At 46.4% G+C, this 22071-nt stretch overlaps 1 protein-coding gene across 2 annotated transcripts in view; it reads right to left on the minus strand.

Moving 5' to 3' along the window:
- WNT5B (Wnt family member 5B) overlaps positions 1-22071 on the minus strand; it is a 126053-nt gene that overhangs the window by 11455 nt on the left and 92527 nt on the right. The window contains exons 1-4 of one of the 2 annotated variants that reach the window (XM_028532116.2): positions 11838-11927; positions 9498-9643; positions 8094-8341; positions 3156-3448 (exon numbers count right to left, since the gene is read on the minus strand). In XM_028532116.2, the coding sequence (XP_028387917.2) occupies positions 3156-3448; positions 8094-8341; positions 9498-9643; positions 11838-11852 (702 nt within the window). In that variant the 5' untranslated portion in view covers positions 11853-11927. Of the gene's footprint in view, positions 1-3155; positions 3449-8093; positions 8342-9497; positions 9644-11837; positions 11928-22071 lie in introns of those variants that run through there. The other variant, XM_036018476.1, reaches the window with a different exon arrangement.

The raw sequence follows: 22071 nt of genomic DNA on the forward strand, positions 1-22071 counted from the left end.
CAGCATCACTAGCCATCAGAGAAATACAACTTAAAACACAATGAGATACCACTTCACATGAATCAGAATGGCTATCAACAAACAAATAGTGGCCAGGATATACAGAAAAGAAAACCCTTGTGCACTGTTGGTGGGAATGCAGATTGGTGCAGCCACTGTAGAAAATGGTACTGAGTTACTTCAAAAAATTAAAAATTGAACTGCCTTATGACCCAGCAATTCCACTTCTGGGAATACACTGGAGAAACACAAAACACTAATTTCAAAAAATATATGCATTCCTGTGTTCATTGCAGCATTATTTATAATTGCCAAGAAGTGGAAGCAGCCCAACTGTCCATCAGTAGATGAGTGGATCCAAAAACTGTGGTACATATACAAAATGGAATATAAAAAAGTAGGCAGTCTTACCCTTTGCAACAGCATGGATGGACCTCGAGAACATTATGCTAAGTGAAATAAGCCAGTCAGAGAAAGACAAGTACTATATGATCTCACTCATATGTTGAATCTAATGAACAAAATAAATGGACAAACAAATAGAAATAGGGTCATGACCAACAGCTGTCAGAGGGGAGGAGGGTTGTGGGGCTGGGTGAAAACGGGGAAGTGATTAAGCAAAAAATGAAAGAAAGAGAGAGAGAGCATGCGTGCAAGCACGCTCACAGACACAGACAACAGTGTGGTGTTACCAGAGGGAAAGAGGGGTGGGAAGAGGTAGAAGAGAGTAAAGAGGGGATAAATGGTGATGAAGGGGACTCGACTGGGGCAGTGAACACACAATACAATATACAGACGATGTGTTACAAAGCTGTAAAACTGAAACCTACATAATCTTATTATCCAATGTCACTCCAAAAAATTCAATTAAAAAGAAAAAAAAAAGAATTCCCAACAGGGAGCAGACAGAGGCAAAGGGAGAAAGATAAAGGGCAATAGAAGAGGCGTGGAACTGGAGGAAGGGGGGCCAAAGACAGGGAGACAGACAGGGGAAGGAGAGTAAGGGACAGCAGATGCCAGATGTGGCAGATGGAAGGGAAGGGGCTGCCAAGATAAGGCCCAGTACAAACAAACAAACAATTAAGGACAATAAAATGAGGAGCCAGCAGAAGTGGGGTCAAGACTGTGACTGAAACGGGGCTCAGATTAGGATGAATGCCTAGTCACCTCCACATCTGTCACAATGCCCCACAGACAGCTCAGAGCAAAGACAGGAAACAGCCCTCCATGAATTTGACTTCTGGATAGGAAACAATATGGGAATTTTCATCTGCATATTCACACGCACCCATCCATGTAAAACACAGGGAGAACTGTTGTGAAAAAGCATACACGGTGACCCCTGTCCTCAGAAACCTGCAGCCCATGAGCTGAGGTAGAGTGTGTTACACCTCAGGAAAAGTACAAACGTTCTACTGCAGTTCCGATGCAGAGACTACTACCTACGGGAGATGGGAAAGATTTGAAGGATGGTATTACACTGGAATCTTGAAAAATGGGTACAACTTTGGCATTCAGAAGATAATGTGAAGATCTTAGTGTTTTCATCACCCTCCAGTCGTGGTTAAACACTCAAAGACTGCCTAAGGGACTGCTAAACCGAAGGAAGTCCTGGAGACCGAGGCAGCCCCAAAGATGCCCTCAGAGTGGACAGCCACCGAAGAGAGTTCTAGTCTCTCTGCCCCAGTTTGTACCATAACAACCACAGCTCGAAGCATCAACCAGTACCTCTCACACCACCACGGATTGACCCCACCTGCCACACACCCATATGTGGCTAAAAAAACCTAGCCTCAGGATATGTGATAAGTACAGAAGACAATGGGCAAATGACCAATTCTAATTTCTACTTCACGTCACACTTTTGGTCACACTACATTTACACAAGTGCACCACGTCGTACCAAGCCAACATCACAAGATCCCAATTCATGTAAAACACATTTCCAATCCCATTTATTTGCCTTGTACTCCTATGAAACATGACTTATTTTTAAATTGATATATAAACACATTTTTAAAAATATATTCATATTCTGTTACCAAATCACCAAAGAACCAACATTAAATTTCTGGATTTATTTCTCTCAAGAAACCTCCACTCTCATTTTTTAGTTAGTTCCCCTCTGCTCTCACTGAAGTACCTGGCCTGGACCTTCGAGGCAGCTGACCTGTCCCAGGCCTGAATGTAAATGACTCTCTAAGAAAGCTGTCTGCGAGAGGCCTGTGGTCCCCTGGCCCTTTGCCAGGAGAGTGTCCCGCCACTCAGCACTCAGACCTCCCTACAGGGAGACCTGGATGCAAGTCCACACTCCCCCGGCCCCGGCCTGACTGAGCAAGTCCCCACTGTCCTCAGGCAGAGGCCTCACAGGGCAGCAAAGGAAAGAGGAGTCCACAGCATGTGCCCAGAGGTGGGCTCTTCACGAACAAGGAGCAGCAGAGCAGGAATGTGCTCCCCAGAACACCATAAAGGAAACCTAACGCGGGTGCCCAGGTATGCTCGGCACGTACAATAAAGCAAGCTCACCTCAAAAGCTCCAGTTTAGTTCCTACTGAAAATGAAGCTCAGAGATCATCATATCTTACAAGTGATCAGTGAGACTGCTCACTGGAGACTCCAAAGAATGGTTTGTCCTTCACACGTCCACTTACGTTTAAAACCCCTGGCACACAAGTGTGTTTGCCATTAGACCTAAATGAACGTTTGGAATGGGTTTCTGGATTGTAAAACAGCAGCTCTTCAGTCAGCTCTGCTTTTACCTGAAACTTTGAGAAATCATAAACCCTCAACTATTTCTAACAGCTTAAACTTCCTATCATTGTATCCATTCAAATTACAAAGGAGGGGTAGACAAGACACGAAATCCACTCCTTGTGTCTAAAGTTCTGATCAAAAGCCTGCACCTAAGCTGTATAGGGACAGATGTCCTGTAGAAAAATTAAAAAGGTTAAAAAAATGACAAGTGCATGTGCCCACTGGGAAATCCCTTTTGAAAGGAATTAGTTCAATAATACGGGCATCTAGGTCAGCAGTTGTAGGTAAAATTCTCCTGACGCAGGCCCACCTCTTCCATGGCCAGGTCATGGCTCAGAGCCCAGCCCAGGGGCAGCCCAGTTCTTCCTCAGGGGTGGGATGGGGTAGGGGGTCCAGCTCACCCTTCGACCCGCCTCATTGTTCTGCAGGTTCATGAGCACCCGGCCCTGCTCCTCCGATCCCTTGGCAAAGTTCTTCTCCCGCTCCCGAGCATCCACAAATTCCTTAGCAAACCGGTAGCCGTACTCCACATTGTCCCCACAGCCGCCCCACAGCCAGTCACGGGGCAGGTCCTTGGGCCGGGCTGTCCTGCTGCAGCCACACGTGGAGAGCTCACCCTCTCGGCATGCCCGGCTGATGGCATTCACCACCCCGGCGGCACTCACGGCATAGGTGAAGGCCGTCTCACGACTCCCTGCAAGACAAGGCAAGATTGGTGGTGAAGGTCTGCTCTCAAGTGGAGGCTTTCTTTCCCTCCACTTCCTCCAGACCCGTGTGCTGCTGTAGCCTCAGCCATAACACTCCCAGGAGGGGAGCAAATGTCAGGAGGAGCACCTTTCACTTCCCATGGCTCCAATGGTTTGAAACTTCTCTTGATAATGAGCTGAAATTTGCCTCCTTTGCCCTATGAACAGGGACTCCCTCCAGCCCTGGCTTACACTAACATCCATTACAGAGAGGTTTACGTGACCAGTAGATTTCTAGGAGGCAGACCTAAAGGCAGGGGAGAGTGGACAATGAGGAATTTAGGAAACACATGGGACCAACAAAATGAAACTGAATAGAAATGCGGGACCAATAACAGGACTCTATCCTCTCAAAAATCTTCCCCTCACAGATGCCAATTTTCCACCACTCTATGAACCACACATCTGTCTTTTTATTGCTGCCATTATCTAGCTAGATAGTGGCAGAGACCAGGAGTAGGAAGTGGACTACAATTACAACAGTCAGAATCAACCAAGCTGTCTCCCTGCCTTTCACAGAGTCCACACTGCCTCCTTACCGCACAGCATTGGGAACCACATTCAGGACACTTAGCAGGGTTTCCTCAAATATCTAAATCATTTCTAGTAGAAAAGCTGAGCTGTGTTCCTCTATTGCTGTAATGAACCACTTAGAAACTCACATGGTATACGCTCTGCTTGAATAAAAATGTTTATAAAAAATAGTACTCAGCCACCAGGGAAATGCAAATCAAAATCACAATGAGACACCACTTCACATGAGGATGTGAAGGATGCATGAGGATGCCTATCATCAAAAAGAAAACTAATAACAAGTTGAGGAGGGTATAGAAAAACCAGAATCCTCAGGTACTGCTGGTGGGAATGTTCAATGGTGCAGCTGCATTGGGAACAGTCTGGCAGCTAGCTCCTCAAAAGGTTAGGCACAGAATTGCCATATGACCCTGCAAATCCACTCCTAAAAATATATCCGAGATAAATGAAAACATTTGTCCACACAAAAAGTTACACATGAATGCTCATTGTAGCATTATTCATCATAGCCAACAAGTAGAAACAACCCACATCAGCGGGTGACTAGGTAAACAAAAGATGGCGTTATCCATGCAATGGGATGTTATTTGGCTGTAAAAAGTAATAAAGTACAGGGACATGCTACAACATGGACGAACATCGAAATTATTATGCTAAGTGATTCAACTTGGCATTTTGTATCTATAATGAACCTGATATAAAAGGCCACATATTGAATGATCCCATTTACATGAAGTATTCATAATATGAAAATGCATAAAGACAGATCAGTGGTTACCTAGGGCTTGTGGAGGAGGGGGGAGGAACAGAGAACGACCACTAATGGGTATGCAGTTTCTTCAGGGGGGTTGAGATTAGATAGCAGTGCTGGTTGCACAATCTTGTGAGTATACACTGAACTGTATACTATAGTAGTGAATTGTATGGTACATGAATTATATTTCAATAAATGTGTTATAAGAGATAATAAGTAATACTCCTATGGCCTCAGGTATGGAAGGGAGTGGTTCTTTGCAGGAAATTGAGATTTAATGCTGCTTTCCGCTATTGAACCAGGCAGAGTTTCTGCTCTCCGTGATGAGAAGCAGACACCCCACAAGTCTGTCTTGGCAGGTGGAGAGAGAAGGAGTCTGCAGTCATTAATAGGTCTCACATCTTACGCTGCTTTTTGATTACCTAGTCACGACACAGTGAAGTTTGCAACCAACCCACAATGAGCAAATCAGTTTTTTTCAATTAACCAGGGGTCACCTTCTGGTCAGTTGTAGACTGGAGCAGCCCAAGAAAAACCCAGATGGCACTGAAAATCGCACTCATAATCCAGCCATCAGGTTTAACATCTGAGTCAGCGCTGAATTGCTGCCAGAGACCAGGGTGTCTATCTGGTCTAGGCGGGGCAGACGGTGAGTGTGAGCTCCCAGGATGGTCCAGTGGTTAAGAGGCTCTTAGGCAGGAGCGAGTCTTGCCTGAGAAGTCTTCCTAAAATGGGGCCTCAGCCCCTGACCTGGCGTCCTGACGGAGCCTCTGAAGCTGCAGCCCAGAGCCACATTCCTTCCGCTGGGAGCATTCCTTTCACAACATTCCTCGGAGAAGTGGGTTGGCTTCTCAAGGCAACCCATTCCATCTTTTTTTAGTGACTCTAATCACCAGAACATTCTCACATTAAGCTGAAATAGGCCTCCCTATAACTTCTGCCTGCTGGGAATACATGATCGAATCCCTTTTCCATAGGATGGCCTTTCAGTGTTTGAAAGCAACTAATATGCCTTTTATGTGTTCTCTTTTCCAAGCTACATATGTCTGATTTCTTCTTCCATTCTTTAGCAAACATGTTTTCCAGAAATGAATCATCCCTCTCAGAACTGCCTTTTAAAATAGCGTCCCTGCAGCTGAGCATATCATGGACATTATGTGCTGTGATGGCCCTTGCCTATCAGCTTGGTTTGGGATCCCAAACTGTCCTTGATGAATTAGCTGTCTCCTGCAGTCACTCTGCTTCTGTAGGCCGGACACTTCATTAGGCCCTGAGTGTAGGTGGCTCTGCCTTCATGGGAGGCATTTGGGTAAGTACGGGCGGCTAGTGCTACTCTCAGCCAGCAAGAGATAACTTGGGGCTTCAGAATGATCAGCAATGTGAAGTGGGGGGAAGGGTCTCTATACATGAAACAATTCAAAGTGGAAACTCAAACCACCTCAAGGAAAAAGGCTATTAAACCAGTAGCTACTGGAACTAGTAGAGAGACCTTACTCTCTACTAGTAGAGAGTAGTAGTAGAACAACAGGAAACAGCAGGATGGTATCATGCCCTCTCTGTTCCAACTGCCAGGAAGGTGCCTCCATGCCCCCCAGGGTGGAGGCTGGGTGAAGCATCAGTGGCTCCCTCTGAGCTGTACTGCTGCCCTTAGGTGGCGGACTTTTGCAGCTGCTTCCAAGGAGGAAGGAATCTTTTGGAAGTCACACAGAAGACCTTAGTAAGAAGACTCACCAGGAGCAATCTGGGCCCAGGGGGAGGAATGGAGGACAGCTTCCCAGGCAGCATAAGTCTGCAGGGAAGCTACAAAAAAGAACGGTGAAAGTAAAGCAAAAAGGAGGGCCCATTTGTGACAGAACAGGGTACAGAACAGGGTCTGCTTTCAGAAGTCCTTCTACCATGCAAACCTGCACCCAGCAGAACTTCTGTTCCTGACAACACTTTTCTTTCTAAAGTAGAGCCTCATTTGTTGGCCTTCACTCAAATAAACCAACACATGGAAAGGACCTGGCCAACCTCGGGCATATATTAGGTTACTCCCTTAAAGTGATCAGGGCGTGCTTCTCTCTACACCTGGGCCATCCTTATGTCCTCACTGGAAACGTGGGGCAGAAGGTGCTGCTGATCTAGACTTTTACCAGGAAGAAGGGATAGATACTAAGTATCTTTGAGAAGAAAAGTTATCACCAAAATCCCATTTAACCCTTAAGTCCATTCGTTTGGGAAAGTTGCCTGGTAAAACTGTCATGGGAACACATGAGCATTCCTTCCATGGATCTTGATTGACCCTGAAGGAAGAAAGAATGAGATTCAAAGTGTGCTTTGCCCTGATACTTCTCAATATGGGGCAGGGGAGGCAGGGGAGGCAGGGGAAAGAGGTCAGGAGAGGGAGGAGCCTTCCAAGTATCCGTAATAAAGAAGCACAGAATCTCAATTCCTAACTCCCCTGCTGCTAAAATCATTCTTGGGGAAAATCCCAGCTGTGGGTAACTCCAGAATGTCTTTTGAGGGGAAGCTGTTCAGAAGGAATGTGTGACAGGGACTTCAGTGCTCTGACACCTTCCTTTTATGGCCCTGGGGATAAGACCCAGGAGAATAGGGCCGGATTTCTCAATTTCTTGCCAGAAAGAGGAGAATTACATTTCAAAAGGACCTAAAACAATTAGACCCCAGATCACACCTCCATCTAAGCAATAATAGGCAGCCAAAGAATCCTAGACCAGGAGTGGGAGAGGGGAGAGAACAGCAGTCTGGGAAGAGGTGGCCCTCTTTCTTCCTCAGTCTGTCCCCTGCCCCCACTTTCACACACACCCGCTTTCAAATGAAAAGGCCAGGACTGGGTCTGGATGGGTTAATGACAACTATCACCAATTTGACTCAGAGTTTCTGTCTCTCTCAGGGTCCAAGTGGAAGAGGCAAAAAGCCTACAGACATTCAGGCAAGGCCCTCTGAGGAGGACCTTGTGCTGTGTGACACGAAGGGCACTGGTGGTGGGCAGGTTTCCTATTCACTCTAACTCAACCCGGACGGTCTGAGCCCCTCCCAGAGTGAGTCACTCAGGCTGCCCCAGTCAGGGTGAAGCTGGAAGCAGAGGGCTAGCTAAGCTCTGAGCTATGCGGCTAACACATCAGCTGAGGCTCTGCTGCCTGTGCACCTCCCTTCTCTCCTTGCAGGCCAATTCCCCGCCTTGAGAGAACCCACTTAGACACTGGGTGTGCTCTCTCTGCCCCCATCCAGAGAAAGCATGTTTGTGCCCAGGCCAGGTGAGCACAGCTCCTTCAGCCAAGCCATGTCTGGTGGCCGCTTACCTATCTGCATGACCCTCCCAAAGACAGACGTGTCGTCCACCGTGCTGCAGTTCCACCGCCTCTGCCGGAACTGGTACTGGCACTCCTTGATGCCCATCTTGGCTCCCTCCCCTATGTAGACCATGTGCTCCTGGTACAACTGGCACAGCTTTCTCTGGCCAGGGGAGAGCCCAGGAAGCTGGCTGCACAGAGGCTGGGCACCGATGATGAACATCTCAGGTCTCTGCACCGGGTTCATAGCTAACGACCTACAGCGGCGATTCAGAAAGGGGAAAGGAGTGAACACATGCCTGTGTGCGGCAGCAAGTCAGTCATTCAACACATTTATTGGGTGCTTTCTGTGAATAAGGCCCTGCACTAATGGCTTGGAAAAGAAAATTGGGGAAACAGAGGCACAGACACAGATGACATGTGAGATGCCAGATGCCTGAGACAGACTTGAACTTCTGGACCCAGAGTGATCAGAGAGGGGAAGAGCTCTTACAGCTGGGGAGAAGCTGAGTCTCAAACAGTGTGGGGCAGGGGGAGCACGCGTCAGAGAGGGCAGGCTATTCGCCTGAGGCAGAGGGCAAGAAGAGCTAAACCTCAACAGGAGAGCACACGGCTTAAGCAAGAAGCAGGAGTGACTCGTTCACTTTGGCCCAAGTGCAGAATATGTGATGGAAAGCAATAAATTCCCTTAAATAGAACTCCCCCTTATGCCTTTAAAATCGAATCCAGTTTACATACACCACAGTATATTCTAAATGCTTCCACTCCATATCTGACCCACACGTCCCCTAATCCACTCTGTATCAGTTCACGGTCTCTCCTTTCTGCTCATCATCCACCAGATACAATAAAGAGTTAAGTTAGATGAGAAGGCTGTACATCTGCCACCTGAGTGAAAACGTGATCAGGGCACAGGCCAGGTGGTGAGTGCCTGCCATTTCCATGTTGACTGGCAATGACAATAGTCTTAAAAACACAAAAAGAAAGCCACACATGGTCCTGCAAATCCCTCATCTGGTCTTCAGACTTAAAAAATAGGAACTCGACTCTCTTTGCCCCCACCAGCAAAAACAAAAACAAAACAAAACAAAACAAAAAACCTCAATATTCTTATCCAATAGCAACAAAAGGTATTTCTAACCACTTGTGGAGATGGAGGAAAAGCCAGGAAAAAGGGAATGCAGACAGAATCAGAGAAAAAGAAGAATGAACTAACCCTTTATTCTGTGGAACCTTTACCTCTGGGGCCCTGAGAGAGGAAAAGGACCGTCTCGCTTTTCCTGGGATAAAAGAGGCCCTTAGGATTCCTATGAATAAAGGGATGATCAGGACCCACGGTGGTGACCTTATCCGCATTTCAATTACCAAAGGAGGCGTAGGTTGTAGAGTAGGACTTCAGCCCCTCTCACTCACCACCAGGAGCTGGCTTCGGCTGGAAGCTGAGCCCAGCTGGAGAGCAGCGCAGCAGCGAGCAGCAGCAGTCCCGGCATGGTCGGCCTCAGCCCTCCCCAGTGCCCTGGGAAGACCCCAGGGACTGCCGGCTTCCAAAACTGGGCTCCCTGAGAAAACAGAAATGGAGGGAGAATCAATGTGGAAACACAACAGACAGGGGAGGACGGGGAGACAGGGGAGTGAGCTCTTGGACTGATAACGTCACTTTCTGCTCGCTCAAAGGAATTCAGCCTCTTTCCAACCTCCATCTCCTCCTGTGCATCCTTTCACCAAAGACTGCCTCCATGTCTCTTAGCCCAAACTGTGAAGACCCTACTCGGGACCTGATTCCAAAGGAAACAATGAGCCGAGAAACGAGAAGAGAGAAATGAAAATGCATCATGCCAAGAACAGAGCATGCTCTATGCAGCATTTAGGAAGAGCTTTGGCTTTTGCAATGCGCACCCGCCCTTCCAGAGGGGAGAACCATCCCTTCACCATCCCCTTTACCTCTCACTCCAGCCACAGGTGGATCTCTCTGACCACCAGGCTCTCTTGTGGGGCTAAAACAACAATTGGTGAGTTGGCTTGATCCACAGCCAAACATGAGTCTTCCCTCTCAATCTGTACCTTCACTCTAAACAAGTTTTCTAAATCCCAACCTTTGTTTACCAGGAAAAATAGGGAGAACGCAAGGACTTTTCTCTTTCTCAAAGCAACTTCTCTGAGAAATGGAAAAGCCTACAGTGAACCAGGGCCCCTAAAGCTCTGGAGGCTGGGGAGTGCCTTCCTAAGTGGCCCTCATCGCCTCCCTGGCACTGGGGGCACCTCCCAACTCATCTGCAACCCTTGCCTCAAACGTCTGTTCTGAGGACGCATCTTCCAGAACCAACAACCCCTTCCTTCTCCTGTAGCAGGAGAGCCTCCTGCATCTTTGCCTCCAGCTGTTTCTAACTACAGCCTACGCCTACCTCCCCAGCAAACACCTTTCCTGGAGCCCTTGGAAACAGAAAACTCTGCTGCTGGATCCTGGAGCAAGTCTGTAAAAGCACGCCCCTCCTGCTCACCCTCACCTCGTCTCTTCCTCAGCTTCCATCAAGGGTGTGGCCCCTCAGCACCAGGAGTCTTCTCCCCACGGCCTCTTACAACCTCCAAGCTTACACACGTAAGTACACGCTCACACACACTCACAACGCCCCCGCCCCTATCTCACCGCACAGTTCTGGGGTGCCAGGCTCTCAGGGAGGGGGCGGCAAGTGCTTTGGGTCATCAGCCTGGCAGGTATTTTTTGTCTTGAGGTCACCAAGAGAAGGTGGCCTACGCAGGATCCAGGGAAGCTGGGCCACAGCCTGTCCCCACCCCCTTTTGGTTTTTCTTCGAGAAGTCTTAGCTGGGGCCAGAACATCAGCAGGCAGGTGTGTGGGGTCGGCAGAGGGAGATCAAAGAAGAAACTTGCTCCTTCCCCTTTGTCATGCAGAGCCAGCTCGGAAATGATCTGGTCTCTAGCCCAGCAGACTAACAGCTCTCCACACTCTACCTCCCTAACAGACCTCCCCTCCTCTAAAGGATGCCTCCTCCCCCTCTAACCTCTACCCCCCATAAATCCTCCCCGTCCCTCAGGGCAGGAGGTCTGTGAATGCACCGACTGGAACAGAGAGAGATGGAGCAGAGATAGGGCTGGCACCAGAAGCTAATGGCTTTATGGAGGGGAGGGGGCCAGGTCCGAAGCAGGGAAGAGAGAGGAAAAGCTTCAAAGAGTTCCGTTGTCCAAACATCCTCAGCTCCACCTACCAGTCCTTCTTGCGGACTCAGAGTCAGAGCTGCCTCTACTCTTGGTGGCCCTCCTCCCTCCCACCCGCACGGCCATCCCTACCAACATGCTGCCTGCAAACCCCTTACTCCCACCAACACACATCCTCACACATTTCCATGCCAGGTAGCTGGCGACACTTCTTATCCCCACGGATTCCCCCCCAACACCAGAGTCTCACTTCTGTCACACCCTTTCATCAGGCCCTGTGAAATCTCTGGCTCTGCAAGTCCTAGGTGCAACGGAGGCCACACTGGGGGCCACTGTTTCTGAGCCAAGGACAGAGGTGAGTGCCGGCTAACGGTCACTGGGTTTGACACTCCAGTGCAAAGCTGACAGGCTAGCTCAGGCCCAATTCCCAAGCGTTGCTAGTCCCGCCCCACCGCTTTACACACTGAGACAGGAGCAATCCCTGCAGCCGTTCCCACCATGCTGTGCTCTCTGTCCAACTCTCAGTTCATTAAAAAAGATATTTTTAAAACTTAAAAAAGAAAAAAGAAAGATGGTAGCACGTGTGGTGGCTTCATTCTCTGCCTTCCAGATGTGAGCCAGCCCTCTGAGTGGTCACAGAACCACCGCCCTCCCTCGTTTACATTCTTTGGTTTCCTCATGCGGGGCTGGGAGGAGAAAGGTGATGTCGATGACTGGTTTCACTAGTGTGGGCAGAATGGAAACTTCCTGCCTCAGCCGGACTGGGAGGAAGGAAACCGTGTGGGTACTGATGGTTTGGTCTCAATGAGTAGGACTCATCTGAAGCCGTGTTTGTGTGTCACTGGTGAGTTTTACAGCGGGTCTCTACCAGGGCAGACTGTTCCTTGTGGAGGAAGAATGATCTAATAATTATCTGAAAGGCAGGGAGTGATTTCTTTCTGCTGCTTTAGCAATGACTAGAGATTCTCCCCCAAAACTAAATGGTTTCCTTTTCCTGTGACAGCTGTCATTCCAGACACACCAAACACAGTCAAGGTTGAGCAAATCCAGGGTCTCTCTTTTTTGGTAGTGACTGGGAGGTTTCAGGGAGGCAGAGATGCAGCATCCTCCATCAGGACCCTCCGGAGGGCCAGAAGGGGCTGGTCAGACAGACACATCTGCTCTGCTTCTGTATTCAGTCATCCACTCGTTCAATAAATTCTCTAAATCCAATATGCATTAGGGGCCTCGTACATCCCAGTTACTGTTCTAAGTGCCAGGAATGCGGCAATGAGCAGATCAATATACAATTGACCCTTGAACAAGGCAGGATATAGGGACACTGACCTCCGCCCCAGTTCAAAATTTTTGTAAAACTTGACTACTAATAGCCTACTGTTAACCAGAAGTGTTAACAAGAACATAACACAAACTTTGTATATCACATGTATTATTTACTGTATTCTTATAATAAAATAAAGAAAAGAAAATGATATTAAAATCATAAGGAGCCCTGGCCGATGTGGCTCAGTTGGTTGGGTGTCTATACTGCAAAGCGAGAAGTCACTGGTTCAACTCCTGGTCAGGGCACGTGCCTGGGTCGTGGGCCTGGTCCCTGGTTGGGGAGCATGCAAGAGTCGACCAATCGATGTTCCTCTCTCACATCAGTGTTTCCCTCCCTCTCTTTCTCTCTCCCTTCCCCTCTCTCTAAATAAATAAATAAAATCTTAAAAAATTTTTAAACCATAAGGAAGAGAAAGTGCATTTATAGTATTTATTGAAAAAAAATCTGTGTATAGGTGAACCCGTGAAGTTCAAACCCATATTGTTCAGGGTCAACTGTACATAATATTATGAGAACACTATGAGAAAAAATCAAGCAGGGACAAGAATCAAGAATAAGGACTGCTAAGCCAGTCAGAGAAAGACAAGTACCATATGATTTCACTCATATGTGGAATCTAATGATCAAAATGAACTAGCAAACAAAACAGTAATAGACTCATAGATGCAGAGAACAGACTGACAGCTGTCAGAGGGGAGGGGCAATTGGGGGGCTGGGTGAAAAAGGTGAAGGGATTAAGCAAAAAACAAACAAACTCACAGACACAGACAACAGTATGGTGATTACAGAGAAAAGGGGAGATGGGGGAGATAAAAGAGGGTATAAGGGGGACAAATGCTGATGAAAAGAACCTGACTTTGGGTGGTGAGCCTACAAACACAATATTCAGATGATGTGTTATAGAACTGTACACCTGACACCTATATAACTTTATTAACCAATGTTACCCCAAGAAATTCAATAAAAAATTAAAAAGGAAAGAATAAGAGGTGAAAAGTTACAACACTTAGGGTCCTTGGGGAAAGGCACACTCTAAACTATCTGCTCACCCTACCTCTCTCCAAACCTCTATGTTGGTGGAAGGTATAATAACCCTGCTGCACCTCCCAAGCCCTCTGTGGCATGTCCAAGGTCCTTATTGAGACCGCACCACCTTGCTTCACCATCACAACCAAAGGGGTGCATATTTGAAAACAGGAACTCCAGGTTCTCTTTCTTTTTCTGGTTGTACTCAGTTACCAATTTTCATTTCCTTAGGGTGCTACAGCTGACCAGCCCAGAGATAGGAAACCAAAAAGAGAGACTTGGACAGGTGGAGCTGAGACCCCCAGCAAATCTGTCCATAAGGAGATAGCTCTGTGCTTTCCACACATATTCAGACCTCGCCCAGAATGAAAGCCTCGACCCACAGAACAAGAGCTTGAAGAGGTAATTGGCTGCTCTGCTCAACAAAAACCATTACTGGGTGTTCAGGAGTTAAGCAGCTTCTGACTCACACAGAAAATGGTGTCCCATCCCACACCTGTCTCCTGCCCAGACAGGCACCCTCACACCCTCACACCTGGAAACCCACCAAGAAATAACCAAGATCCCCAGTGTCAGCCTTTTCCGGGTTACCACTGGCTAATTCTTACTGGGTGACCCAGTGAAGAGCTACTGAATGTGTAACTTAAATATGCATTTGCAATTTTGTTAGCATCTCCAGCACAGCAAGGCAGATGATCCTAGCATCTTTGGAAAGGGAACACTCCCCTTTGTGAACTCCTGGCTGCCCTGCCATCAAGTATTGGCCTGCTGTTAAGTGATTTCGGGGGCCGGGGGGCAGGTCAAGGAGGAGCAGGAATGACAGAGCTCTTTCCTTGGTCACTTCATTTCCACCACCATAAAGAGCACAGAAAGACCCTTTGTGGATCTTGACTAAGAGCTTCTCAAGTGTACACCAGGTTCATTCATTTCCTTCCCTATTTCCAAGTAAGTGCTCACCTCCTTCCATCTCTCTCAGCACCAGGACAGTTCTTTGTGCTCTAACCAGATAGCTCCAACACATTTTCCTAAAATACAAATTGTGCATAATATTCCCATTTGAAAATGTATAGTTGTTCCCAGTGTAGGCATTCTAAACTTCCCAACCTAGCCTCATTTTCCCTCTTGTTGTTTTCCTGAATTGCCAAATATGGGTTCTCTTTTCCAATCTTTTCCTGCTTACAGAACAATCCCAACCCCTGCTTTCCCCACAAAACCTTGTTCTGATCTCTTCCCAGGGCAGCTTCCCCGTACCCCACATCCAAGCAACCCATGCCTTAAACTACTTTTGAGTCCGTGCTCATGGTTAACTTCCTCCACAAAACCATCCTGATTAACCTAACACCATGAAATCTTTCCACTTACTTGGGACTTCCTTAGCACTTATGAATAGCGGTATCTACTCAGCACCACCCTAGCCCAGACATGCTGTCTTGGAACTGTGTGTATTTCTTACTTCTCCAGTGATCAAAAGTTTCCTAAAAACACAAACTTATTTGTTCTACTTTCCATCTATGCTCCCAGGAGCCTAGTGGTAATAAATGGCTCTGCGTTGATAACCAGTGACAATACCTGATATTAGTGAACATTTATTGAGCACCTACTACATACATTGAACCAAGCGTTTTACATCCACTTTTCTCATTTACTCTTCACCAAAATTCTATGTGGTACATGCCATTATTATCCTCACTTTGAATATGGGAAAACTAAGGTGTAACGAGGTTAAGTAGCTTGTTCAGACCGCAACTGAATGGTAGACCCTGGCTTGGAATCCAGGTCTCTCCACTCTTCCCCTACACAGGTAAACACATCACATATTTGGTAGCTCCTCCTTGTCACTGGAACATACCACGCTCTCTGCTTTGCTTTTCTTCTTTTTACCATCGCCTTGTTGCTAAGACTGTGAATAGTAATACAGTAAATCAGATAACAACATTCTGATTTATAGGAAGTAGCACAAAAAGTAATATTTATTTTTAAAAAGCAGGCTGATTGTAAAGTTATTAGTATAAACACACACCTCTGCACACACAGAGCCTTTTTGGTAGAAAAAAGCCAGACTTCTGCCAACCAAAGTGATGACAGACTGCTTAAAGCTGGAGAAATTACAACAGTCTTAGCGAGCTGGTGTTTATGTTTTTCAAAGGTTCCCTGCCTCCTAAAGGATGAAGTCAAACCCCATTACCACATTATACAAGGCCTTTCAAAATCGGACCCTGCCAACCTTTCCATCCTGTTTTGGTTTTTGCTTTGTGCTCCCAAACCCCCAAACTGCCCGTATCTACTTCCTTCCCAACTCTCATAGCGGTGTGCCCTGCTGACTTCCGGGAATGGCTTCCCTTCTTTCTATGCAGACGGGCTCCTCTGTCTCTGAGGGCACACCCTTGACCGTCCAAAACAAAGCAGATCCCCCCCGCCACCATCATTCTCTTCCTAGCTTCTTGCATGTTTTTGTCACAACATTAATATAATGTGGCATAATTTGGCATGTTTGTGTTTCTGTTTCTTCCCTCATAAGCTCCACAAATGATCTTGTTCACTATTTTCTCCCAGTAGTTGGGATAGTATCCAAGGGTACCTAGTAGATGCTTAATACATATTTGTTGATTAAAAAAAGACAATAGCCCTCTTTGGCTTTCCAGGATATAAGGGACAGGCCACTGAAGTCAGCCTCCCATGGAGACAAAGGAGTCCTCTCAGCTTCCACATGGCCCTGCCCAATGACCAGCAAAAATGCTGCTCCTACTGATGTATCCCCTTATTTGGGAATTTACTCTCAGCTGCTAATTGAGATTTTAGAGATTCCAGGTCCAAGCTCTGCCTCTACTTTTTCTTCAAAGACATGGTACCATTCAACTTCTAAGCCTGCTTATCATACAATAACAAGAAAATGTCAAATACGTTGCTCCTTGAGGTGGTTTGGTGTAGCTGGGGGGAATGGAGAACCTGCTCTGAAACGCAGGACCCATGAAGTGCCTGAGAAGTCCAAGGGAGTGATTACAGTCAGGATGTGGGATTGGAATGGGGCCTTGAAGGATGTGTAAGCTTTAAATAGGAGGAAAAGAGCAGGAAGGGTTTCACATAAAGATGTGGTTTGGTCAAAAAGAGAAAATTTCAAGGTGTTTTTGGAAGGGTAGGAGAGGTATTGCACTTCACAAAGGAGGACTTTGATAATTTCCAAAGTTCTCAAAATCATTCTTGTTATTAATTTTATGTGCCCCCTCTGGAATCTGATATTGAATTCCCACTGAGCACTCACTATCAATTGTCCAGAAAAACTCCTGTGATCACACGCTTCCAGTTTCTGGGGGCATCACTGCAGGAAGGGAGCTCAGAGGATCAGTCATCTTTGGACCATGAAATGATGGTTGAGTAAAACTTTCTGGGCAGCCAAGAAATACAGAAGTTAAGATGCTGACTGATGACACTCTTTCCTCACAGTCCTGCTTATTCTCTGTGCTCTAGTCTCTTCCTGATCCAAGACTAAAATCTTGGTGTCATTTCTGACCCCTTCCTTTCTTTTGCCCTCCATGTCAAATCAATTGTCAAGGCCTCTTGACTGGGTTTCCATAATATTTTAAAAATGTGTTCCCTAGTCCTCATTCCTACTGCCATAATATTTAAGAAATGTGTTCCCTAGTCCTCATTCCTACTGCCATGCTCTGAGCTACAAGAGCCCGCTAATTGCCCTATTTTCCCTCCAACAAATTGCATCTTTTGTCCCATTCTTATCTACTGAATGATGGAATGAATTCCTTACATAGTCTTCTCTAGTTTCCAAGGTAACAGCCAGCTACTAGGTTTCTCAAAGTATGGTCCCCAGCCTAACAGTATCAGTATCACTTAGAAAGTGATTAGATACACAAATTCTCAATGTCCACCCAGACCTACTCAGTCTGAAACTCTGAGGTGGTGCTTAGCGATCTGTTTTACCAAGTCTTCTAAATGATTCTGATGCCTACAAAAATTTGAGAAACACTTTCATAAAGCCATCTATAGAATATGTAGTGAATTAAAGCACTAAATCTTTCAAGAATGTATATGTATGTTCATGGAAAATGTCTACATATCAGTGTCTTAAGCCAGTGGTTCCCCACCTGGGGGCTAAGGACTTCTGGGGGCCATAGAACCACAGAACTTATACAAATCAAGCACCATCTCCAGAATGAATAAATATGTCCACCCACTTCTACTCTGGGGCTCTACATGTCTGTAGACCCTTGTGATGAATAAAATACTAATTAATTCAAAAGTGCTACTGATGACTGTGGTGATGGTTACACAACTCTGGGGCTACATTAAAAACCATTAAACAGCCGAATTGTGCATTATGTGAATTGTATCTCAATAAAGCTGTTATATATTTTTTAGAAAGTCTTCCTGATGATGCAGCCATTCCGCTCTCCTAGAGAACCGGCTGTCTACACCGGGGCACACAGAACAGCATGCTGTTCACAGCCTCACACTGGAAACACTCCGTCCTCCGCGGACCCATCAACTCACTGAGATGCGGTCACACATGGCGTAGTCGGCAGTAATGAAAACGAGGCGCCACGGTGACGTGCAACAACGCGTATGGATCTTACCAGCATAATGTTGAGAAAAAGCAAGTCACAAAAGAATATATAAACCAAGATTTCATTTACAGCAAAACCATATTGTCTAGGGATCCATAAGTAGGTGGTTGAGCCATAAAGAAGAGCAAGAAAATGTTTACTGTAGGATGGTTTCCTCACAGAGGGAGCGGGGTTGTGAGAGGGCGGGGCGCCAAGGGATTTCTGGAGTGCCAGCCAGGCTGGATTTCCTAACCTGGGTAAGGGGTATGTGGGGCTTCCCATTGAAACAATTTACTAAGTTGTGCATATGCGTTCGATGAGTCTTTTGTACGTGTTACATTACGTAAGAAAAAGCATTTAAAATGAGAAAAAGTCTCATTTACACCTAGTGGTTTGAGGGGATCTTTATATATTTCTTTAGCAGAAAGTACATCTTCAGTCTTATGGGCAACATGACCTTTTGTAGGGGCTGGCCTACAAAAGGCCTACAAAATCTCAATGTCCACCCAGACCTAGGTCTCTCACACCCAAAAAGAAACCCCTATCTTAAACACATGTTGGAAAATTTAGGTACAGAGAGAACCACATGGGGTAACTACTTGGGAGCAGCTGGGGCCAGTGGGAAGCGCGAGGGTTCACTGCAAACCACACAGGAACTTACAGGGAGCTCGAGGCCCAGATTAACTATACATGAAGCAGCAGCTGCCAGGACCTCGCAGCTCCTCGCTTTGTTTCTTCTCTCTCACGCCAGGAAATGAGGATCTGGCAACCACCTTCTGTCCCTCTCTCTCTCTCTCTTTTTTTGGGGGGAGGGGGGGTGTCAATTATTACTATTTTGTCCTGTAGCTGGCTGTTTCTCTTACCTATTTTCAGATACTTTTCTCCCTTAAAACTATATTTTTAAGTAGTGACCAAAGATTAATGCAATGATGTACCAGAAAATACCATAACCTCTTAAAAGAATCCCCAGATGCTCACCTTTCTTCTCTGCTCAATTAATGCAGCCTTTCCCTGCCAGCCTTAATTATTTCTCCCAAGGGCTTCTCTCTGTCTCTAGGTCTCTCTAGTGCTTCCTTCCCAGCTTTGCTCACTGAATCCTCTTAGCCTGAAGGCACAGAACTCCTTTGTGTGTCTACTTTCTGACAGCTGGTGAAGATGAAAATTCAAAAATGGGCTTTTGGAGGGAGTATTCCTGCTTCCACTTTGCAGCAGCCCTTATCCCCACACAGCCAGTGTCTCCTCTCACGGTTTCTCTGGCTTGGTGAAGGAATAATGCCTTGGGGGTGGGGGATGAAGGAGTGATGAGATTTTAATTCTGGCCCTCAAGAAAGGTGCAAAATCAACCTTTCTTAGAAATGTATTTGTCATTCACAGTGATAAAATTCCCACGATTTGGGGACAGTAGAGCAAAACAGATCCAATCACAGTGCATGGTGGGAGGGGCCCAGAAGTAGATCCTGAGACCTCCACACTAAAACCTAGTTCTTGATGTTTCAGAGAAGAGTGGTTCCCAAGCCTCCAGTTCCTTCCTAGTGCCTCAAGAAGTGGCCAGCTCACACCCTGCTAAACACGTCCCACAGAGCTGGCAGCCCAAGTCCCCGAGACTCCAGGTCCCTGGTGGTTCCCAGAAGTGGCAGATCCAGGATGACTCCTGATCTTATTTGCAAAAGCACAGTTTCCTCCCTGGGTCTCAAGCAATATGCCACCAGAAGTCTTATTCTGGGCAGAAGACTAAAAAAAGAGGGAGTTTTCCCTCTCCTGAATCCCGATAAATTAAAATACTTTCAAAAGATGCTTTAGGAAAAAAGGTAGAAACTTATGGCTACAGGCCAGTGTTTTCAAGGGAGCTGGAGAGCTGAATGAGGGAAAGCTGTCTGGGTGCTCTCACCTTTCTCCAAGTACCTGTTTCCCCTGGGTCTGGTACTGTGGGGAAAGACAATGACTTGGGCAAATGCCACCCACCTCCAAGAATTCCCTGGTATGGAGAGAGTGAATGAAGCAAATCCAGGAAATTCTGGATCCCCATCACGGGCAGGTTGATGACCTCTTTCTATGCCATGGGCTAATTAGAATAAAAATGTATCTTGTTCTACCAACCAAATGCATTCCTGTTTTTGCAAACCGAAGCATTTTTTAAAGGACCTGGGGAAATCTTACTATTTAAAAAAGCAGGGATCACCAACTGGGAGACACTAAATCTCAGTGGCTAACACAATGTCTTAAAAATTTTGGAATATGGATGCCTTGGTGGGTGGGGGAGGAAGAGCTCCCTAGTTTTCCCAAATCCCTTCTGCTCTCTATTGCATTTCTCCTGGCTGCTTGGCGCATTTATTTTGCTTGTCTGGTGCCCAAAGGCTTTAAGTACAATATGTCACTTTGTTGTTTAGAGAAAACTCAACATGGCTATTTTATAATTATATTATATATACAATGGTCATTTTACTATCTGAATAATCACTCTGAATTATTTATAAATCTGGATTTGCACATACAGGGAGGGTTTTCTAAAAGCACTTAGAATAATTCTATTTTGTTTTCTGAATTCTGTAACTCCATCTCAGAAACCAGGTTTGGTTGAAAGTTACTGCCTCACCTTATTCTAGTTTTCTTGCTTTCCTGAAATCTATTAAAGCTGCCAACCATGTGCTTCCAAAATTGGCAATTTCCATTTGGAAAAATGGGATAGTTGTTTCATTTTTATAAACCTGTGGGAAGTGCATATTGCCGTGAAAAGAATAGCAGATGCAGCAGCTCTGGGTCCACAGATGTCCTAAACATTGACTGCCAGAGACTGTCCTTCAGCCATCATCAGTCAGGTACACCTGGGAAAATGGCAAAGAATGGCTGTGGCCAGATGGGCCCCCATGGTACAGTGTGGAAGAGTGCAAGCTAATTCTCCCTGTAACTTACTGCTCATGCAGAAAGGACACCTGGTTTTTTATTTGGGGAGGGGGTACTACTAACTCTAAGTTATGTGGGTCTCTATTTGCTGTCTCTAGCTGTTGCCCCTATGTTTCAAACTGATCCTCAGACTGTGCAAGAGTCCTGAAACCCTCAGAGGGAGGGCGTGCCAAGCAGCTTTCAAATGAAAACCAGGGGCAAAAAGAAGCCCAGTTCTCTTAGGCACAAGCTCACTTCCTTCCTTGCAGATGAGAACATTCAAAACCAAGCTGGCTCCTCTTTTCATCTCTCCCTCGTCAGTGCTGAGGCACTCCCATTTCCTCTACCAGGACCAGTCACTGCCAGCAGTCCACAGGCCAGGTAGGTCTGTGGGTCTCATAAGTTCTGATTTGGGGGATTAAATAACTTCTGGGGCTGCCTCAGGAAAAATCATGATCACCAAACTCAGGCCTGGGCAGGTTAAAGAGGCATTTGGTTCTCCACTGAGATTCTTTTGTTTCTTTTATGGTTCTGCCAGGCCTCTTTTCACAGTGTTCCCAGCATTCTTGCTGAATTGCTCCCATAGCCACTGGCTTTCCCAGCAAAGGCTGGCGGCAGTGATGGGGGCAGGCGTGCCGCCTGCGCTGCCCCCACAAGGGGCTCTGGGAAAATGAATGGAACACACAGATGACCCCTGCCAGCACCTCGCGTTCAGCAGCCGCTCAATAAATGTTCAATGTTCATCACTTAACAAATACTTGCCATAGGTCTACTGAGCAGCTACTAACTCTGGAGGAGATCACAATAAATTAGTATGACATCACTCTCCTAGGAACTCACTGTCTCTGTGCTCTCCAATAGGATGGCAGCCACTGGCCACATGTGGCTGTTTAAGTTTAAAGTGAATTAAAATCAAATATTTAGTTCCGTGGTAGCAGTGGCCACATCTCAATAGCTACATGTGTCTAGTGGCTACTGATTTGTACAACACAGATTATAAACATTTCCATCATCACAGACGGTTTATAG

The sequence above is a fragment of the Phyllostomus discolor genome, chromosome 2 (assembly GCF_004126475.2).
Source record: "Phyllostomus discolor isolate MPI-MPIP mPhyDis1 chromosome 2, mPhyDis1.pri.v3, whole genome shotgun sequence".
Taxonomy (NCBI): domain Eukaryota; kingdom Metazoa; phylum Chordata; class Mammalia; order Chiroptera; family Phyllostomidae; genus Phyllostomus; species Phyllostomus discolor.